The 17,976-nt window shown below is 38.5% G+C and overlaps 1 protein-coding gene across 4 annotated transcripts in view; it reads left to right on the top strand.

The window, feature by feature from the left end:
* The window catches only part of LOC128578987 (histone demethylase UTY), a 224,939-nt gene that overhangs the window by 29,388 nt on the left and 177,575 nt on the right, over window positions 1-17,976 (top strand). For all 4 annotated transcript variants that reach the window (XM_053581315.1, XM_053581314.1, XM_053581313.1 and 1 more), the window contains exon 4: window positions 17,141-17,190. In XM_053581315.1, coding sequence (XP_053437290.1) covers window positions 17,141-17,190 — 50 coding nt within the window. The remainder of the gene's footprint in view (window positions 1-17,140; window positions 17,191-17,976) is intronic.

Here is a 17,976-nt window from a genome sequence, read left to right as displayed (position 1 = left end):
CTTAATTGTCAGACTTCTCCATATATTATATGAAGGACAAACAATTCTCTGGTTGGAGAGTTGTTTTGGGTGACCTTGGACCGGTTGAGTTCTCTCCTTTCATGTTGGGAGGTCTAAAGAACAACTAGAATGTACTGAGAATGTAATGCAGCATCCTGAGATGAGTGAGGACTGGCTGAACAGCCCCAGCTTTGTTCCTACTTAACAATAATCCCTTACCACCGAACCCTCAAACAGAATAAAGGGAGACTTGGTGGTACAAATCTTTCAATGATTTAGCCTTTGGAGGCATGTGACTCCAGAATATAAAACCTAGGGCTGCTTTTCAGGGTCTCTCAGCTGTGGTGCTATTGGGTACATACAGGACTCCATCTCTTCCCGGCAGCCTTCCTGAGTGTTGGACTAGATTGCACTGAATACTAGGCTTCTCTTTTCTCTTACTGCCTATCTGTAAGTAATAAATCTGTATGATGGAAAATTAGTGCTTTGAGTACTCTGTTTCACTGAACTCAGACAAGTTGGTAACCAGTGCACAATGAACCTTCTTTACATTTGCCAGAATTTAATATCATTAACTAAGTGTTTTGATTCTAGCCATCCCTGTGGGAATGGTTTGCATTTCCCTAAGGATGTTGTTTTTTTTTTTCTTTGCTTATTTGCAAAGTGTTTGTTTGCAAGAATCAAATAAATGTCCCATAAATTTCTTTTTATTTCTTTTATAATATTATTAGTGAGTTTAGATAACTTCTTATATGTATAATGAGGGTACAAGTTTTTTTTTTTTTTTTTTTTTTTGAGACAAAGCCTCAAGCTGTCACCCTGGGTAGAGTGCAATGGCATCACAGCTCGTGGCAACCTCCAACTCCTGGGCTTAAGCAATTCTCTTGCCTCTGTCTCCCAAGTAGCTGGGACTACTGGCACCTGCCACAATGCCTTGCTATTTTTTGGTTACAGCTGTTATTGTTGTTTGGCGGGCCCGGGCTGGATTTGAACCTGCCAGCTGAAGTATATGTGGCTGGTGCCTTAGCCGCTTGAGTCACAGACGCTGAGCCAAGGGTACAAGTTTTTAAGATATATGATTTAGCCTTATGTTTTTAAAATCTCTTCAAGTGTTTTTTTCATGGCAGAACTAATTTTTGGTCAATCAAATTCTGCCAGTCAGTGCTTGATCCTTCTGCCTTAGACTCTCAAGTACTAATTATTATTTTTAATATATCATACTTTTGGAATTATAACTAGGAACTCTGCTTTGCACAAGATCAGGAAGGGGCTTTTTTTTTTTTTTTGAGACTGACTCTGACTTTGTCACTTTCTGTAGAGAGCTGTAGCGTCACACCTCACAGCAGCCTCCAACTCTTGGGCTCAAGTGATTGTCTTACCTCTGACTACCAAGTAGCTGGGACTAGTTTTTTTTTTTTTGTTAAGCAGTCCTGGCTAGATTTTAGCCTACAATCCCTGGTACAGAAGGCAGCTCTCTAATCACTGAGCTATAGGCTCCCAGCCTGGGAAGATTTTTATCTTATTATTTTAATGTTTAAAATGTTGTATGTTTGGATCCTCAACTTGTTTCAAGCTAATTTTTTGTGACCAATTGTACTATTTTTGGTTTCTTATTTTGAATTTGGGTTTATAGTCTAACAGCATTATTGTGTTAACATTGTCATAGAATTATCTTTTCATTTTCATCAAATATTAATTGACTATAGAAATACCTGTCTATATATATCTAGCCTATGTTGTTGTTTCTTTCTTTCTTTCTTTCTTTTTTTTTTTTTTTTGGAAATACAATCTTACCCTGTTCTTTGGGCTGGAGTGCAGTGATGTCACTACAACATCAAATCTTGCCAGTCAGTCCTTCTGCCTTAGTCTCCCCAAGTACTAGGAACACAGGTGCATGCCACCATGCCTGGCTAATTTTTCTATTGTTAGTAGAGATAGGATCTTGCTCTTGATTGGCTAGTGTCAAACTCCTGGCCTCAAATAATCCTCCTATCTTTGCCTCTCAAAGTTGTAGGATTATAGGTGTGAGCCACTGCATCTGGCTTAGACTATCTTTTGTGTTTGGTTGCCCTAGGTGTCCATCCTCCATTAACCTGTCTTAACTTAAGGTAAATCTTGAAATCAGTGAGTCTTCCAGCTTTGTTCTTGGCTTTTAAAATATTTTTTAAAAATATAGGTGCATGGCTCAGCACCTGTAGCTCAGCGGCTAGGGCGCCAGCCACATACACTGGAGCTGGCAGGTTCGAACCCAGCCAAACAATGACAATTATAACAAAAAAATAGTTGGGGGTCGCACCTGTGGCTCAGTGGGTAGGGTGCTGGCCCCATATACCAAGGATGGTGGATTCAAACCCGGCCCTGACCAAATTGCAACAAAGAAATAGCCGGCAGTAACCTGGCTTATTGTACCCTCAATGAATCCCCAACAATAAAAAAAAATAAAATTAAATTAAAATTAACAAAAAAAAAAAAAAAAAGAAATAGCCGGGCATTGTGGCAGGCGCCTGTAGTCCCAGCTACTCAGGAGGCTGAGGCAAGAGAATTGCTGAAGCCCAGGAGTTGGAGGTTGCTGTGAGTTGTGTGAGGCCACGGCACTCTACCGAGGGCGTTAAAGTGAGATTCTGCTTCTAAAAAAAAAAAAAAATATATATATATATATATATATATATCTATATATATCTATATAGTTGGGCGTTGTGGTGGGTGCCTGTTGTCCCAGCTACTTGGATACTGATGCAAGAGAATCACTTAAGCCCAAGAGTTTGAGGTTGCTGTGAGCTGTGACACCATATCACTCTACTAAAGGCGACTTAGTGAGACTCTGTCTCAAAAAAAAAAAAAATGTGATTCATACATACGATGTTTTTGATACATGTGTCAAATGTGTATTAATCAAATAAGATAACTGGGTATCCATCACTTCACGTATATATTATTTCTTTGTGTTAGGAACATCCTAATTATACTGTTTAGTTGTTTACTATAGCCACATGGCTGTGCTTTCAAATATTCCTCAGTCTATATCTGTTTATGTAACTGTATATTAGCTATCTCCAATTTATCTGCCTGTCTTTGCTACCCTTCTCAACCTCTGGTAACTGTATTCTGCTCTATGTCTCTCTGAGATCAGTTGTTTTTAATATTTAATATATTATAATATTAGGGTCGCATAGGTACAACCGTTATTTCATCACCAGTGATAACACAGTCCACAACATCATGTTACCTCTCCAAAGAGTCTTGGCAAATTTTTACTGTCCTTGGCTTTTGTTCATTGGCAAGCTCATTCAGGACCATTTTTGTAAATACTTTTCTCTTGCCAAGATATTCAGTTAAGATTTTTCTGTTCCTCTGTTGATGTTTACTTACTCTGCTATGCTTCTCACAGTCAGCTGATGGTTTTGACACACAATTTGACAAATTTTTATAATGTTTTTGTGGCTTCTGCTTGTTATTAACCCTTCCAGACCTCTTTTCATCAGTGACCCTTTCTCTCCCTTCAGAAAAATGTTTAATTCATTTTGTACACTGCTGTTTTCTTACTGGCTCTATCCCCGTAAACTTGAATTAACATATCCCTGATTTCACTTCTTGTCATGTTTAACAATAAATATAATGTTTGTTTCTTGCTGTAATTTAAGCTCCAACATTCTTGCAGTGTTGGACATATAAAACCAGGCAACAAAAATGAAGAGCACTCAGCAAGACATTGCCACATGTCAACATGAGCACTGCTGTGAGATACTGATACACCTTCCTGAGCTGTTTGTACCATGCTGTCAATGTAACCCGATGGTGATTAATTCACGAACTTAATTCTCAGACCTCATAGATTTTGCACACATTGTATTACATTTATCCTTACACTGAAACTTCTAGCTATTTCAATTTTGGGTGCTAAACTGCTATTTCTAGTTGTATATTATTAAGACAATTATTATGAAGAAGTTGAGTTTTAAAAACTGAACTTGTATCCTAAGAGTTGGCTAAACGCAAGTTAGTTTTGTGGCCTCTTTTGTATATTTTGTTTTCCTTTAACTATTTATGAATAACTGGATATTGTTTAGTTTTGAAAAACCACCACAAATAAAACCAACTCTTAGTAGGAGACTTTTAGGACAAGACAGACAAATAAGAAACTATACTAATTTTGCTCTAGTTCTGTAACAGTTAGTTGTTACTAAGGAAATATTTGGGATGAATTGTGAGTGTATTCTCATAAACATATTTATTTATTTATTTTGTATGAAAGGTTTTTATTGGCGAGGGAGGGATGCTGCAGAGCAGCACCGAGCAGCACCAAGGAGGAGAGAAAAGAAGAGAGAGAGGGGAGAAAAGAGAGAAAGAGGAAAGAGAGAGCATGGGGGTGGTGGTGGTGGAGAGTAAGAGGAGAGAAAGAGAAGGAGAGAGTGAGAGAGGACTCATAAACATATTTAGACAGAATTAGTTTCTGACTAGAATCTAAAAAGTACCAGATAGTAGAAACTTAGCAGGAAATAAGATGGGGCAGTTGGTGGGACAACTCAAATGATGGTCATTTTGGAACAGTTTGAGAGGGATAAAATGGACTTTGATTCATTTTGTGGTGTGTGGAGGGGAGAGAAGAAGCTTCCCTGGGGATGGTTTCGTTATAGAAATATCTGTGCATATTCTGTCTCAGATGTAGAAGTATAAGAACACTGGTTGATAGGCCTCTGTAGGCAAATGTTTTGAGTCATAGTAGGCCTAAGTTTTGTCTTCTCATACGTATCATGTGGAACTTCCTGTCTGTGTTGCTTCTCTTCATTTCCTATCTTCTTTATTGGTAAATAACGTCTTTTAGATGAGCACATTCTTCATAACCTACCAAAGGAACCTACCATGCTGTTTTTGTTATCACAGGCTTACAATATATTTTGAAGTAGGGTGGTGTGATGCCTCTATCTTTGTTCTTTTTTTTTTTTTTTTTTTGTAGAGACAGAGTCTCACTTTATGGCCCTTGGTAGAGTGCCGTGGCCTCACACAGCTCACAGCAACCTCCAACTCCTGGGCTTAAGCGATTCTCTTGCCTCAGCCTCCCGAGTAGCTGGGACTACAGGCGCCCGCCACAACGCCCAGCTATTTTTTGGTTGCAGTTCTGCTGGGGCCGGGTTTGAACCCGCCACCCTCGGTATACGGGGCCGGCGCCTTACTGACTGAGCCACAGGCGCCACCCTATCTTTGTTCTTTTTGTTCAGGATTGCTTTGGCTCCTTGGGCTCTTTTTTAGAAGTTATGTTGGCTTTTCTGTTCCTGTGAAAAATGGCATTGGCATTTTCATAGGAATTGCATTGAATATGTAGACTGCTTTAGGCAGTATGATCCTTTTAATAATCTTTTTTTTTTTGTAGAGACAGAGTCTCACTTTATGGCACTCGGTAGAGTGCCATGGCATCACATAGCTCACAGCAACCTCCAACTCCTGGGCTTAAGTGATCCTCTTGCCTCAGCCTCCCAAGTAGCTGGGACTACAGGCGCCCAGCTATTTTTTGGTTGCAGTTCAGCCGGGGCCGGGTTTGAACCCACCACCCTCGGTATATGGGGCCGGCGCCTTACCAACTGAGCCACAGGTGCCCCCCCTCTTTTAATAATCTTAATGACTGGGATCCATTAGCATGCAACTTACTTAGATTTGTTTGTGTCTTCTTCAATTTTTTTTGTCACTTTTGTTGGTTTCCTTGTGGGAATCTTTCAGCTCCTTGGTTAAATTTGTTCCTGGATTATCTTTTTTTTTCTTTTGATCGTAGCTGTTATATTTAGGAAAAATGAAAAACATGTTTTTCTTCTGTTTCATACTATGAATCAACAGAAAAGACTTCTCTGATCTCAAAATATTTTGGGAATTTTCTCCACTAGCTAGCAAGCAAGCAAGCAATCAGTTCTATAGCAGACACCAGCATATTATCTCTTCATGTAAGACTTCCTCAAGAATTTCTTGTGGGGCTGGTTTAGTGGTGATGAAGTCCCTTAGCTTCTCCTTATCTAGAACTTTGTTTCCACTTTTATGAAAGATAACTTCTGGATATACATGTTAATAGTATCCTTGGCTGCTAGACTGTGTGTGTACATGTATGTGGGGAGGTATTGTTTTCCTTTCAACATTTTGTATTATCCCCTTTTGTCCTGGCCATAGGTTTCTTCTGGGACATCCATTCATGCCCTGATGGAAGTTGCCTTATAAGTGACTAGATGTTTCTTTTGCTGTTTTAGAATTCTGTCTGCTTTAGATGTTGTGACTGACATGTGCTGTGGAGAAAACTTTTGTGATCACCCTGTTTCCACATCTGAATGTCTCTCTTGTTAAACTTGAGATGTTTTAGTTGTTTCTTATTAAATATGTGTTTATTAAATATGTGTTTTTATTAAATTTGTTTCTCTTGACCTTGTGGGACACTTCAATTTGAATATTTGATTACTTTATAGTGTCCCATACGTCACTGTAAGCTTTTTGTTCATTGTTTATTATTTTTTACTTTTGTCTTACTCAGTTATTTCTATATACCTGTCTTGAAACTCTGAATATTTTTCCTTTGCTTAATTCAGTCTGTTGTTGAAGCTTTCAAATTTGGTATTACATATAAAATTTAGTTAATTCTTTAGTTCCAGAATTTTTGTAGGTGTTTTTTTATGATTTTCTTCTCTTTTGAAAATTTCCCATTCATATCCTGAATGATTTTTCCAGTTTATTTATATTGTTTTTCTATATTTTCTTTTATCTCGCTAATCTTTAAAATTGTTCTTTTGAATTCATTACCTGAGATTTCATGCATTTTTTTTTATTGTACTCTGAAGAGCTGAAGAATTACTGTTTTCTTTTTTTTTTTGGTTGGGGCTGGGTTTGAACTCACCACCTCTGGCATATGGCACCGGTGCCCTACTCCTTGAGCCACAGGTGCGCCCAGAATTACTGTTTTCTTTCCAGGTGTCATATTTCCTTGCCTTTTCATGTTTGTGTGTGTATTTGCACATCTGGTGTAACAGTTCTTTACATTTTTAAAATGTGTTTTCATTAGAGAGGACCATTTTCTACTGACATATCTATGGTGTTAGTTGTATGGGGCAGTTAGGTTTTGATTCTGGGTATGTACAATACTTGTCTTCATAGGAATTGTTCAGAAACAAAACATCAACTTTGTTTCTGATTTCCTTAGTCACTGAGGGTAAGTTTGTTAGTGGAGGGTATGATGGAGTTTTGGAGGGTACAGGCATGGCAAGTGGACTTGCCTTTTGGCCCCATTGATGCAGCAGTAGGCTGAGTAAGCTTCTTCTTAGAAACCAGAGTGGTGCAGTATGGTGTTTGTGGGTTCAGGCAAGTCTGTCTTTTGCTCTACTGAGCAAAATGTAGTGGCAGAGTGGTGAGGAACTTGATTGGGATAATGTCAGTGATGGCAGTAGCAGTGGCCGGCATAACTTGAGGACTGGTTTTGAACCCATGAACTCGGGCAGTTTATCCGACTCGACTTCCCAGACTGGTAGGATTACAGGCATGAGCCACCAGGCAGGGTTTATAGTTTCTTTTACATACTTACTCACTTCCTTAGTTAAATATGTACCTGGTTGTTTTAGATTTCTTTTAGCTATTTTAAATGTAATTACCTTCTTTATTTGGTTGTTGGTTAGACAGTTATTGGGATATACAAATGCTTCTGGTTTCTGTGCATTGAGTTCTGTATCCTGAAATTTTATTGTTCATTTATCAAATCTGAGAAGTTTTTTTTGAAATTCGTTTTCTTTTTTTTTAAATTGTGTCCTCGTCTGGTTTTGGTATCAGAACCAAAGATTTTCTAAGTGGACGATTCTATCATCAGCAAACAGGGATAGTTTAGCTTCCTCTTTCAATCTGGATGATGTGTTGCTGTCCACTAGCCCAGTCGAGGACACAGAGATATCACTGCAGATGGAATGAATTATTTATTAATTAAGGGAAGACTGGGGGCTCGCTCAGGCCCACAGTGATTGTTCATCTTTATTCACGTATTATATATCCAAACTCATCAGATAAGAATAAGTAAGAATAAAGAACAAAAGCATTGAGACTGCCATAAAAAATTCTCCTCAGCATAAATGTTGCAAAGCACATACACTTCATTTCTAAGTCTGGAGCATATAACTTAAAGATAAACTACAAGGACACCAGGCTGTCTGTTCCACCTCCCTAACTGGTTAAATGAAACTTTTGGGTAATTTGAAGTTAGGGAATGAAGAGCAACAGTTTAGCTCCAGACAGGTGCTAAATCTCCAACAAGGACTTGGGACTTGGCTTGGAACTTGGCAGAGACCTCAGGGATTTCTTTCTCAAGGCCTTTTCAGCAAGCAGGGAGGAATTAACTCCCGAGTCTTGCTTGTAGCTGAGAATGGAATTTTCCCGTCCCAGGACCTCATACTTCAAGGAGAACATATGAGATAAAGCCACCTTTCTGGGGTGCTGAAAACCATGCACCTTCAATGATGTTTATATTTTTCCCTTGCCTTGTGGCTCTGGTGATGACTTGTATTATATACTAGTACATTGAATAAGAGCTGTGAAAATGAGCATCCTTGTCTTGTTTCAGTTTTTAGAAGGAATGGTTTCTACTGTTCATTATATATGGAGTTGTCTATAGGTTTGTTGTATAAATGGCCTTTATTTTTTGAGCAAACCCCACTTTGTTGAGGATTTTTAGCCTGAAGTGATACTCTTTTTTTTTTTTTTTTAATTTAAGACAGAGTCTTTAGCTGTCACCTTTGGGAGAGTGCAGTGGTGTCATAGCTCACAGCAACCTCTAACTCTTAGGTTAAAGTCATTCTCTTGTCTCAGCCTCCGAAGTAGCTAGGACTACAGGCATCTACCACAAGGCCTGGCTATTTTTAGAGACAGGATCTTGCTCTGATTCAGGCTGGCCTTGAACCTGTGAGCTCAGGCAGTTCACCACCTCAGCCTCTCAGAGTGCTAGGATTACAGGAGTGAGCCACTGTGTCTGGTGGGATGCTCATTTTTATTGAATCCTTTTTTTGTGTGTCTATTCATGTGATCACAGCCTTTTTGTCCTTATTTTTGTTGATGTATCACATTTATTGAATTGAATGTGTTGAGTCATCTTCCATCTCTGGTTGAAACCCACTTGATCATAGTGTTTTGTTTTATTATTATTATTACTATTATTATTGATGTGCTGTGGGATTCAGTTTGCTAGTGTTTTTGTATCTGTGTTCTCAGGGATATTGATCTGCCGTTTTCTTTTTTTTTAAATTGTGTCCTTGTCTGGTTTTGGTATCAGAACCAAACCCAACTTGTGATTACCCAGCCCATAGATGAAGTTTGAGGAAATTCCCTCCTCAGTTTTGCTTCACAGTCTTATTACTGTACATTTGGTAGAATTCAACTGTGGAAACCACTTGTCTGGAGCATTTTTAGAGGAAAGGAGGATGGGAGATGGGAGATTTTTTATTACTGATTTAGTCTTACTACTCATTATTATTCTGTTCAGAATTTCTGTTTCTTCCTAATTCAGTCTCAGGAAGATGGATGTGTTCAGGAATTTATCCATTTCCTCTAGGTTTTCTAGTTGTGTGTATGTAGTTTGTAATAGATGCAGACGAGATTTTCTGTGTTTTTGTGGTGTCACTTGTAATATATATTTCTTTCATTTCTGATAATGTTTATCTTCTTTCCGCTTAGTTTGTTTACCTAGAGGTATGTTGTTTTGTTAATATTTTGGATAACTTTTTATTTTGTTGTTTCATTGTTTTGTTTTTTTGGCCTCAGTTTTATTTAATTCTGCTCTGATCTTTATTTCTTTTCTTCCTGTAGCTTTGAGTTTGGCTTATTTCTGTTTTTCTTCTTCTTTGAGATGTGGTATTGGGTGGTGAATTTGTGTTCTTTCTATTAATACCCTTTTTATGTGGCAAGGCGAGCTATACAATTTTCTTTTAGCATTACCTTTGATGTCCCATATATATGTCCCAAAATACCCATCTTGGTATATTGTGTTTAATTTTTTTTTTGGTCACCGTTGGTATAGTGCTCATAGCAACCTGTAACTCTTGGACTAAGCGATTTTCTTGCCTCAGCCTCCCAAGTAGCTGGGACTACAGGCATCTGCCACAACGCCCAGCTATTTTTAGAGATGGGGTCTCGCTCTGGTTCAGGCTGGTCTCAAACCTGTGACCTCAGACAATCCACCTGCCTCAGCCTCCCACAGTTCTAAGATTACAGGTGTGAGCCTCTGTACTTGGCCTCTGTGTTTTCATTTTTATTTGTTTCAAAAATTTTCAAATTTGTATTTTAATTTCTTCAAAGACCCAGTGTTCAGTCAGGATTGTGTTTAATTTCCATATATTTGTATACTTTCTGAAGTTCTTTTTGGTATTCATTTCTAACTTTATTCCACCAAGGTCTGAGAAGATACACAATGTGATTTCAATCTCTTTAAATTTAAGACTTATTTTCTGGCATAACATGTGGTCTGTCTTGGAAAATGTTTCATGAACTGATGAAAGAAATACATATTCTGGGGGCAGCGCCTGTGGCTCAGTGAGCAGGGCGCCGGCCCCATATACCGAGGGTGGCGGGTTCTGACCCAGCCCAGACCAACAAAAAATAGCCGGGCGTTGTGGCAGGCGCCTGTAGTCCCAGCTGCTCGAGAGGCAGAGGCCGGAGAATCATCTAAGCCCTGGAGTTGGAGGTTGCTGTGAGCTGTGTGACATCACAGCACTCTACAGAGGGCAATAAAGTGAAACTGTCTCTACAAAAAAAAAAAAAAAAAAAAGAAATACATATTCTGTAGTCATGGTATAGAATATTCTGTGTGTCTCTTAACAACATTTGGTCTACCGTCCAATGTTTTCCTTTTAAATTTTCTGTTTTGATGTCTGTGTTTGAGTGGAATGTTGGAAGTCCCTTGTTATTAGGGTGATGCTGTCCTTTTTTTTAAGTCTTGGTAATATTTGTTTAATGATTCTGAGTGGTGCATTGTTGGGTGAATATATACTTAGGATTTTTATATCTTCTAGTTGAATTGATCCCTTTATCACTGTGTGATGTCTGTCTCTGTCTTTTTATTTTTTGCTGTTTTAAAAGTCTGTTTTAGGCAAGGTGTGGTGGCATATGCCATAATGTATACTTTTTGTATTTGCCTAGGGATTGCTAGGCCTCTTGCTCTGCATGTCTAATTCTCTTACTATACTTGGGAAGTTTTCATTGATTATCTCCTAAAATAGGTTTTCTAAACTTGTTGATCTCTTTTCTCTCTTGAAAATAACAATGTATACACTTGTTTGTGTTATGTAGTCTCAGACATCTGGAAGATTTGGTTTGTTCCTTGTTAATTCTTGTTTCTTTTTTGTCTGACGGGTTTATTTCAAAATACCTGTTTCTGAGCTCTGATACTTTTTCTTCTACTTTAGTGATTCTCAACCTCTGGGTTACAACTTCTTTCGGGGTCGAATGACCCTTTCACAGGGGTCGCCTAAGACCATTGGAAAACACGTATTTCCAATGCTGTTAGGAACAGCATCTTCAGGTGATCCTCCCACATGCAGATAGGTCCACATACTAGTACCCAGCATGATGACATCATCACGCAAACTCCATCACATACACCTTCTACAAATACAGGTGTATGTGACAGGGTTGGCACTATAATGTACTTACTTGGACCAGACACATGTGTAGAGAGCAGATACTGTGTAGAAAGAGGAGCTGTATAGAAAGCAGCTGCTTTGTTAAAAGCAGCTACTGTGTAGAAACCAGCGGCTGTGTTGAAAGCAGTCATATTGCAGGTAAAACAACAACTTCATGAATTATAATTACTGGGCAAATGTACAACTGTAAAATCATCAACTACTGCAAAAAATAAATAATCTGTACCATGGGAATTTAATCTGGATGCTGATTGGTCTTCTTGTATTCAGCTGTGGTTAATGTGAATACTGCCCCCTTGTGATAATAACAGGTATGTAAAAAAAAAACAGAATGGTAAATCATAAGAAACTTTTTTTTTTTTTTTTTGCCGGGGCTGGGTTTGAACCTGCCACCTCCAGCATATGGGGCCAGTGCCCTACTCCCTTGCGCCACAGGCACTGCCCAAATCATAAGAAACTTTAATGAACTATATTGATAGAACTATGCCATGTGTCATCTTCTATATTATTAAAGCTATTGTTACATATTATTTTCATTAGCAAACTACCCTGTGACAATGGATTGTGTAGATAAGAATATTAAGAAAAGAAAACATAGTGAGGATTTTTTGCAGTATGATTTTATTTCAGTAATTACAGCAGGAATTGAGAAACTGCAGTGTGTTATTTGTTGTGAAGTTCTATCAGTCGAATCTATGAAGCCGAACAAACTAAAACGCCATTTTGATAGTAAGCAACCGAGCTTTGCCAGCAAGGATACCAACTATTTTAGAAGCAAAGCTGATGGACTCAAGAAAGCCAGACTTGACACTGGTGGCAAGTACCACAAACAAAACGTAGTAGCCTTTGAAGGTTCATATTTGGTGGCACTGAGAATCGCCAGAGCTATGAAACATCACACCATTGCTGAGGATTTACTGTTGCCAACGGCCAAAGACATTGTTAGAATTATGAGAGATGAATGTGTTACAAAATCAAGTGCAATTTCCTTATCTAACAACACTGTCTGCAGAAGAATAGATGACATGTTTGCTGATATTCTTCATCAGGTAATCCAGGAAACTGAATCTGCTTCACGCTTCCAATATTTAGTGTCCAGCTTGATGAACTACAGACGTTGTAAACTGTTCACAGTTACTGTCTTACATGAGGTATATTAACGATGGTGACTTTAAAGATGAGTCCTTTTCTGCAAACCACAACAGCTATTGCACATGATGTATTTGACACAGTTGGTTCATTTCTGAAAGAGCATAAGCTCTCCTGAGAAAAGGTCTGTGGTGTTTGCACAGATGGTGCTCCAGCTTTGCGAGGATGTCATCTGGATTTCAATGTTTGGTACTGAGTTAGTCACCAAAAGTCATCGGAAAACACTGTATGATTCATTGGCAAATATTAGCGATGAAGACAGTTCCACAAGAGTTACAAGAAGTAATGAACAGCATCATAAGTTCTGTCAATTTTGTAAAGGCGAACACTTGAAACAGTCAACTGTTTTTGCAACTGTGCAATGAGTTCAGTGCACTGAACAATGCTCTTCTATTTCACACTGAAGTGAAATGGTTGTCGAGAGGAAAAGTTTTATTTTATTTTTTTTGTAGAGACAGAGTCTCACTTTATGGCCCTCAGTAGAGTGCCGTGGCCTCACACAGCTCACAGCAACTTCCAACTCCTGGGCTTAAGCGATTCTCCTGCCTCAGCCTCCTGAGCAGCTGGGACCACAGGCGCCCGCCACAACGCCTGGCTGTTTTCTGGTTGCAGTTTGGCTGGGGCCGGGTTTGAACTCGCCACCCTCGGTATATAGGGCCGGCGCCCTACCGACTGAGCCACAGGCACCGCCCAGAGAGGAAAAGTTTTAAAACGTGTTGTTGAGCTTTGTGATGAACTCTTTAAAAAGTTTTTAAATCAGAAAGCAAGAGTGCAGTTCAAAGCACTTTTCAGTGATAAAAGTGAATTGCAAAAATAGCTTTTCTTGGTTGACATCTTTGCCATCTTGAATGAGTTAAATTTATCGCTGCAAGGACAAAATGCAACATGCCTCGATTTGTCTGAAAAGATCCCATTAGTCCAAATAAAACTTCAGCTTTGGCAAAATAAATGGATGAAAATAAAATTTACACGTTGCCTACCTTATCTACTTTCTTTGAGGAACATGACATTGAACAAGACAAAAGGGTTTCAATGATAATTTCTGTGAAAGAACACTTGCACGTGCTTGCAGAGCAAATTTCATCCTCCTTTCCCAGTCTACCTGACACACCATTTGCATTTGCCAGAAGCCCATTCACAGTCAAAGTTGAAGATGTTCTGGAGACAGCACAAGAGGAGTTCATTGAACTGACTAACCGCGATGCATTGAGAACTAATTTCTCTACAATGCCAGTTACAAATTCTGGATCAAGTGTTTGCAAACATGTCCTGCTCTGTCTGAGACTGTGTGGCGCCTTCTTCCATTTCCAACAATGTATCTTTGTGAAACAGGGTTTTCCAGTTTGTTGGTTATCAATTCAAATATAGAACTAGACTTCTTGTGGAAGATGATCTTTGTTCTATCAACATTCACAATTTGATGGTTGATAATTCTGTTTTTTGGGTTTTGACAATGGCTATATGTATAAATTGCTTCAAAGTCTGATGAAATTAAATTCAAACCCTTTTGTGTACCTACTCTTGGAAGTCAATCTTTAAGGATTGTTGAACCTGATGGTTCTTTCGTGACTGTTTCCCTGGGTTTCTCTGATAAACTTTGAGACAATCTATACTTTAGATTCTTGTCCTCATGGAACTATCAGACTTCTTTTAATTGTAATAAAAATGTTAATGCTTTCAGGATCTTCTTAGATTTAAACATCTCTAAATGTTTTCCCATCATAATCTTCTCTGCTTTCATCTCCTATCTTGAAACCCTCCTCACTGAATTGTATGGGCCAACGGTAATTGGCATCTGTATTTTTGACTTGTACCTGCATTAGTTTTCCACTTTGTAAATGTGGACATGGTAGAGGAAAGCAGCCCCCTCTACCTGTCCTTTACTTGGTTTTATAGTTTTCTGTAGGAAGAGCTGAGTGGAAAACAGAAATGTTGATAGCCTTCTGCATTTGAGGAGATCATCTAGCCTTAAAACTGCAACTTAGGTAAGAGGGAACTCTTGCGTTTTGGGTTGAGTACTCCTATTTGCTGGAGCAGGGGCAAGGTGAAAGAGGTAGGAGAAGGAACAAGTTCAGTAAGTTCTGGCTAGAATGTCACAGATTCTAACTGTTTTCAGAGATTTAGTAGACTATCTTTTTTTTTTTAGAGACAGAGTCTCACCTTGTCGCCCTAGGTAGAGTGCTATGGTGTCACAGCTCACAGCAACCTCCAGCTCTTGGGCTTAGACAATTCTCTTGCCTCAGTCTCTCAAGTAGCTGGGACCACAGGCGCCCGCCACAACGCCTGGCTATTTTCTGGTTGCAGTTTGGCTGGGGCCGGGTTTGAACCCACCACCCTTGGTATATGGGGCCGGTGCCCTAGTCACTGAGCCACAGGAGCCACCCTAGTAGACTATCTCATATAAATAATATTCTTCATTTTATTTGTAGCACCCTTAGGATAATTCTCAGAGACTTTTTTTTTTTTTTAGACAGAGTCTAACGGTGTCACCCTTAGTAGAGTTCTGTGGCATCACAGATCACAGCAACCTCCAGCTCTTGGGCTTATAAATGATTCTTTTGCCTCAGACTCTAAAGTAGCTAGGACTACAGGTACTTGCCACAATGCCCAGCTATTTTGTTTTTTTGGTTATAGTTGTCATTGTTGTTTGGCAGGCCAGTCTGGATTTGAACCCACCAGCTCCAGTGTATGTGGCTGGCACCCTTAGCTGCTGAGCTACAGGTGCCGAGCCAATTCTTGGAGACTTTTAAGATGGCTTTCTTGGGTAAAGTACCTGTTTCCTCCAGCTACCTTTTTGGAATTTGCTTCTTACTACTTGTTTTACAAAAGAATATTTTTCATAGAATTCTCAGACTTTAAATGTATCTTATCTCATGAGATGGTTTTTATATGTACTACTGTCTCTTAAGCATTAAATTTGGTTCTTTTAAAATTCTATCTTGTCATTTCATGATAACATAAATTTATCTCATTCTAATTTAATTTATGAAGGCATTTCAAATAATGTTATTGTTACATTGTGAAAGTAAATGAAATAATAAAAGTGCTTGTTTACCACAGGGAACTTCAACAGAAGAGTTGCTCTTTTCTTTTTTTTTTTTTTGAGACAGAGCCTCACTATGTCACCCTGGATAGAGTGCATGGCGTCACACAGCTCACAGCAACCTCAAACTCTAGGGCTTAAGCGATTCTCTTGCCTCAGCCTCCCGAGTAGCTGGGACTACAGGGACCCGCCATCCCTCCTGGCTATTTTTTTTTCTTTTTCTTTTTCTTCTTCTTCTTTTTTTTTTTTTTATTGTTGTTGTCATTGTTATTTGGCAGCCCTGGGCTGGATTCAATCTTCCATCTCTGGTGTATGTGCCTGGTGCCCTAGATAGGCACAGAGCCTAAAGAGTTGCTCTTTTTCAAAGAGATTCTGAGTTGTTTGGATTGTGCTGGCTTATCCTGATTTTTTGTTGTTATTACTGTTGTGTTGTCGTTAATGTTCCCAGTGATTAATGTGTGCTTTGTGACTTCTGTTTTACTTTTTTTTTTTTACTTCATGTGCTCATTTATAGATTGACAAGAACTATTTTGTGTGTTTTGAGAACTTTTCTGTGCCTTTAGGTGGGTTAGGGGACAGGGAATACCTATCTAGGAATTAAATTAAAGATAGTAGCTTGGGGTAATGTTGATTATGTAAAAGAAAGCATTATAAATAAGAGTTATTTTACCTCTTAAGAGGCTGAATTTTTTTATCTTCCTGAGAATTGCATATTAAGGAAAAGTTAAGACATTCATTATAGTATATAGTAGTCCAACAGAATTTCCATCAGCTTTGGTCTCTGTGGGAGTCAGACATTGCCAAGAGTTTACATTTGTTTAAGTGCATAGGTGAGTTTTTTTTTTTTTTTTAAAGACTGAGTCTTGCTCTATCTCTCAGGCAAGGGGTAGTGGTGTTGTCATTGTTCAGTGCAGCCTTAAATTGTTCGCTCAAGTGATTATCCTGCCTCAGCTTCTGGAGTAGCCATAACTACAGGCATGTGCCACCATCCCAGCTAATTTTTTTATTTTTCATAGTGAAGGATCTCCCTGTTACTTAGGCTGGTCTTTAACCCTTTAGCTCATAGGATACTCCTGCCTCATTCCCCCGGAGTACAGGGTTACTGTGAGAGCCATAAGTTAGATTTAATCATGGTTTTCTATTCCTGATTAAGTTGCTAAACCACAAAATTTGAATTGTTTGGTTTTTACATTATCATTTGTTGATAGAAGGGTATTATTGATAGCTTATGTTAAAATACCTTTCAATATCTTATTGTATATTTTTAAGTGGGACATAATTTGACTGATAATTATTTTTCCTTTTGCAGCATTATCTGCCTATCAGAGGTACTACAGTTTACAGGCTGACTACTGGAAGGTTGGTATATATTTAAAAACCAATTTTGTTTTCCTTTGGGAGTAAATCATACTCAAAATTTTGTGATTTTATTAATGACAAAATACTAATTTTAAAGAGAGACTCATGTAGAGTGTAAGCTGGTGCACTTGGGTTTGAGAAAGACATTTCCAGACAAAGACTAGAAGAGAAAGTTTATTTTACTTTTCCACACAGGAAAAGGTTCCAACTGAGAAGACAGAGAGGGTGATTAATATTAGCAGAGAGAATCAGTTATTCTGACTTTTTATTTGGGAGTTGTAAAGGAAGTAAAGATTATTTATGGCTATAGCAAAATTAATATGGTGCTATGAATTGTTTTATCTGCTTTTTCTTTTTTCTTTATTTTCTTGGAAGCAGGTAGGTAACAGAAGAGGATGCCATTCCATTGGAGACAGACTTAATTGCTTGATTTTGTCTTTGTCTTCTGAGATTTTGTCTTTGATTCTGATTTCACTCCTGCTATCCACTGTTATTTGCTCAGAAACTCCTGCTGGAGGCAGTAAAAAGCAGGTTCTCAAGGGCAGTTTTTAGTCAATAGGTTTAAAAATTTACATTTTTTTCTGTTTAGCTCTTTTCAGATGTTATAAAAACAGATACTCTAAGGGTGCCTGTTAGCAGGAGAGTGAGAAAGGTCTAATATGGTCAATCTTAGCTCTTACTGAGAAACTGTGAGTTAGATACTTTTCTCTGTTATTGGTGTTTTTCTCTAATTTTAGCGAGTCTGTTCTTTAAACATGGAAAAGGAAAAAGTATTTTTATTTTTTT

The sequence above is a fragment of the Nycticebus coucang genome, chromosome Y (genome assembly GCF_027406575.1).
Source record: "Nycticebus coucang isolate mNycCou1 chromosome Y, mNycCou1.pri, whole genome shotgun sequence".
Classification (NCBI taxonomy): Eukaryota; Metazoa; Chordata; class Mammalia; order Primates; family Lorisidae; genus Nycticebus; species Nycticebus coucang.
The sequence above is the reverse complement of the archived record's forward strand: the minus strand, read 5'-3'. Positions and strand labels throughout refer to the sequence as shown.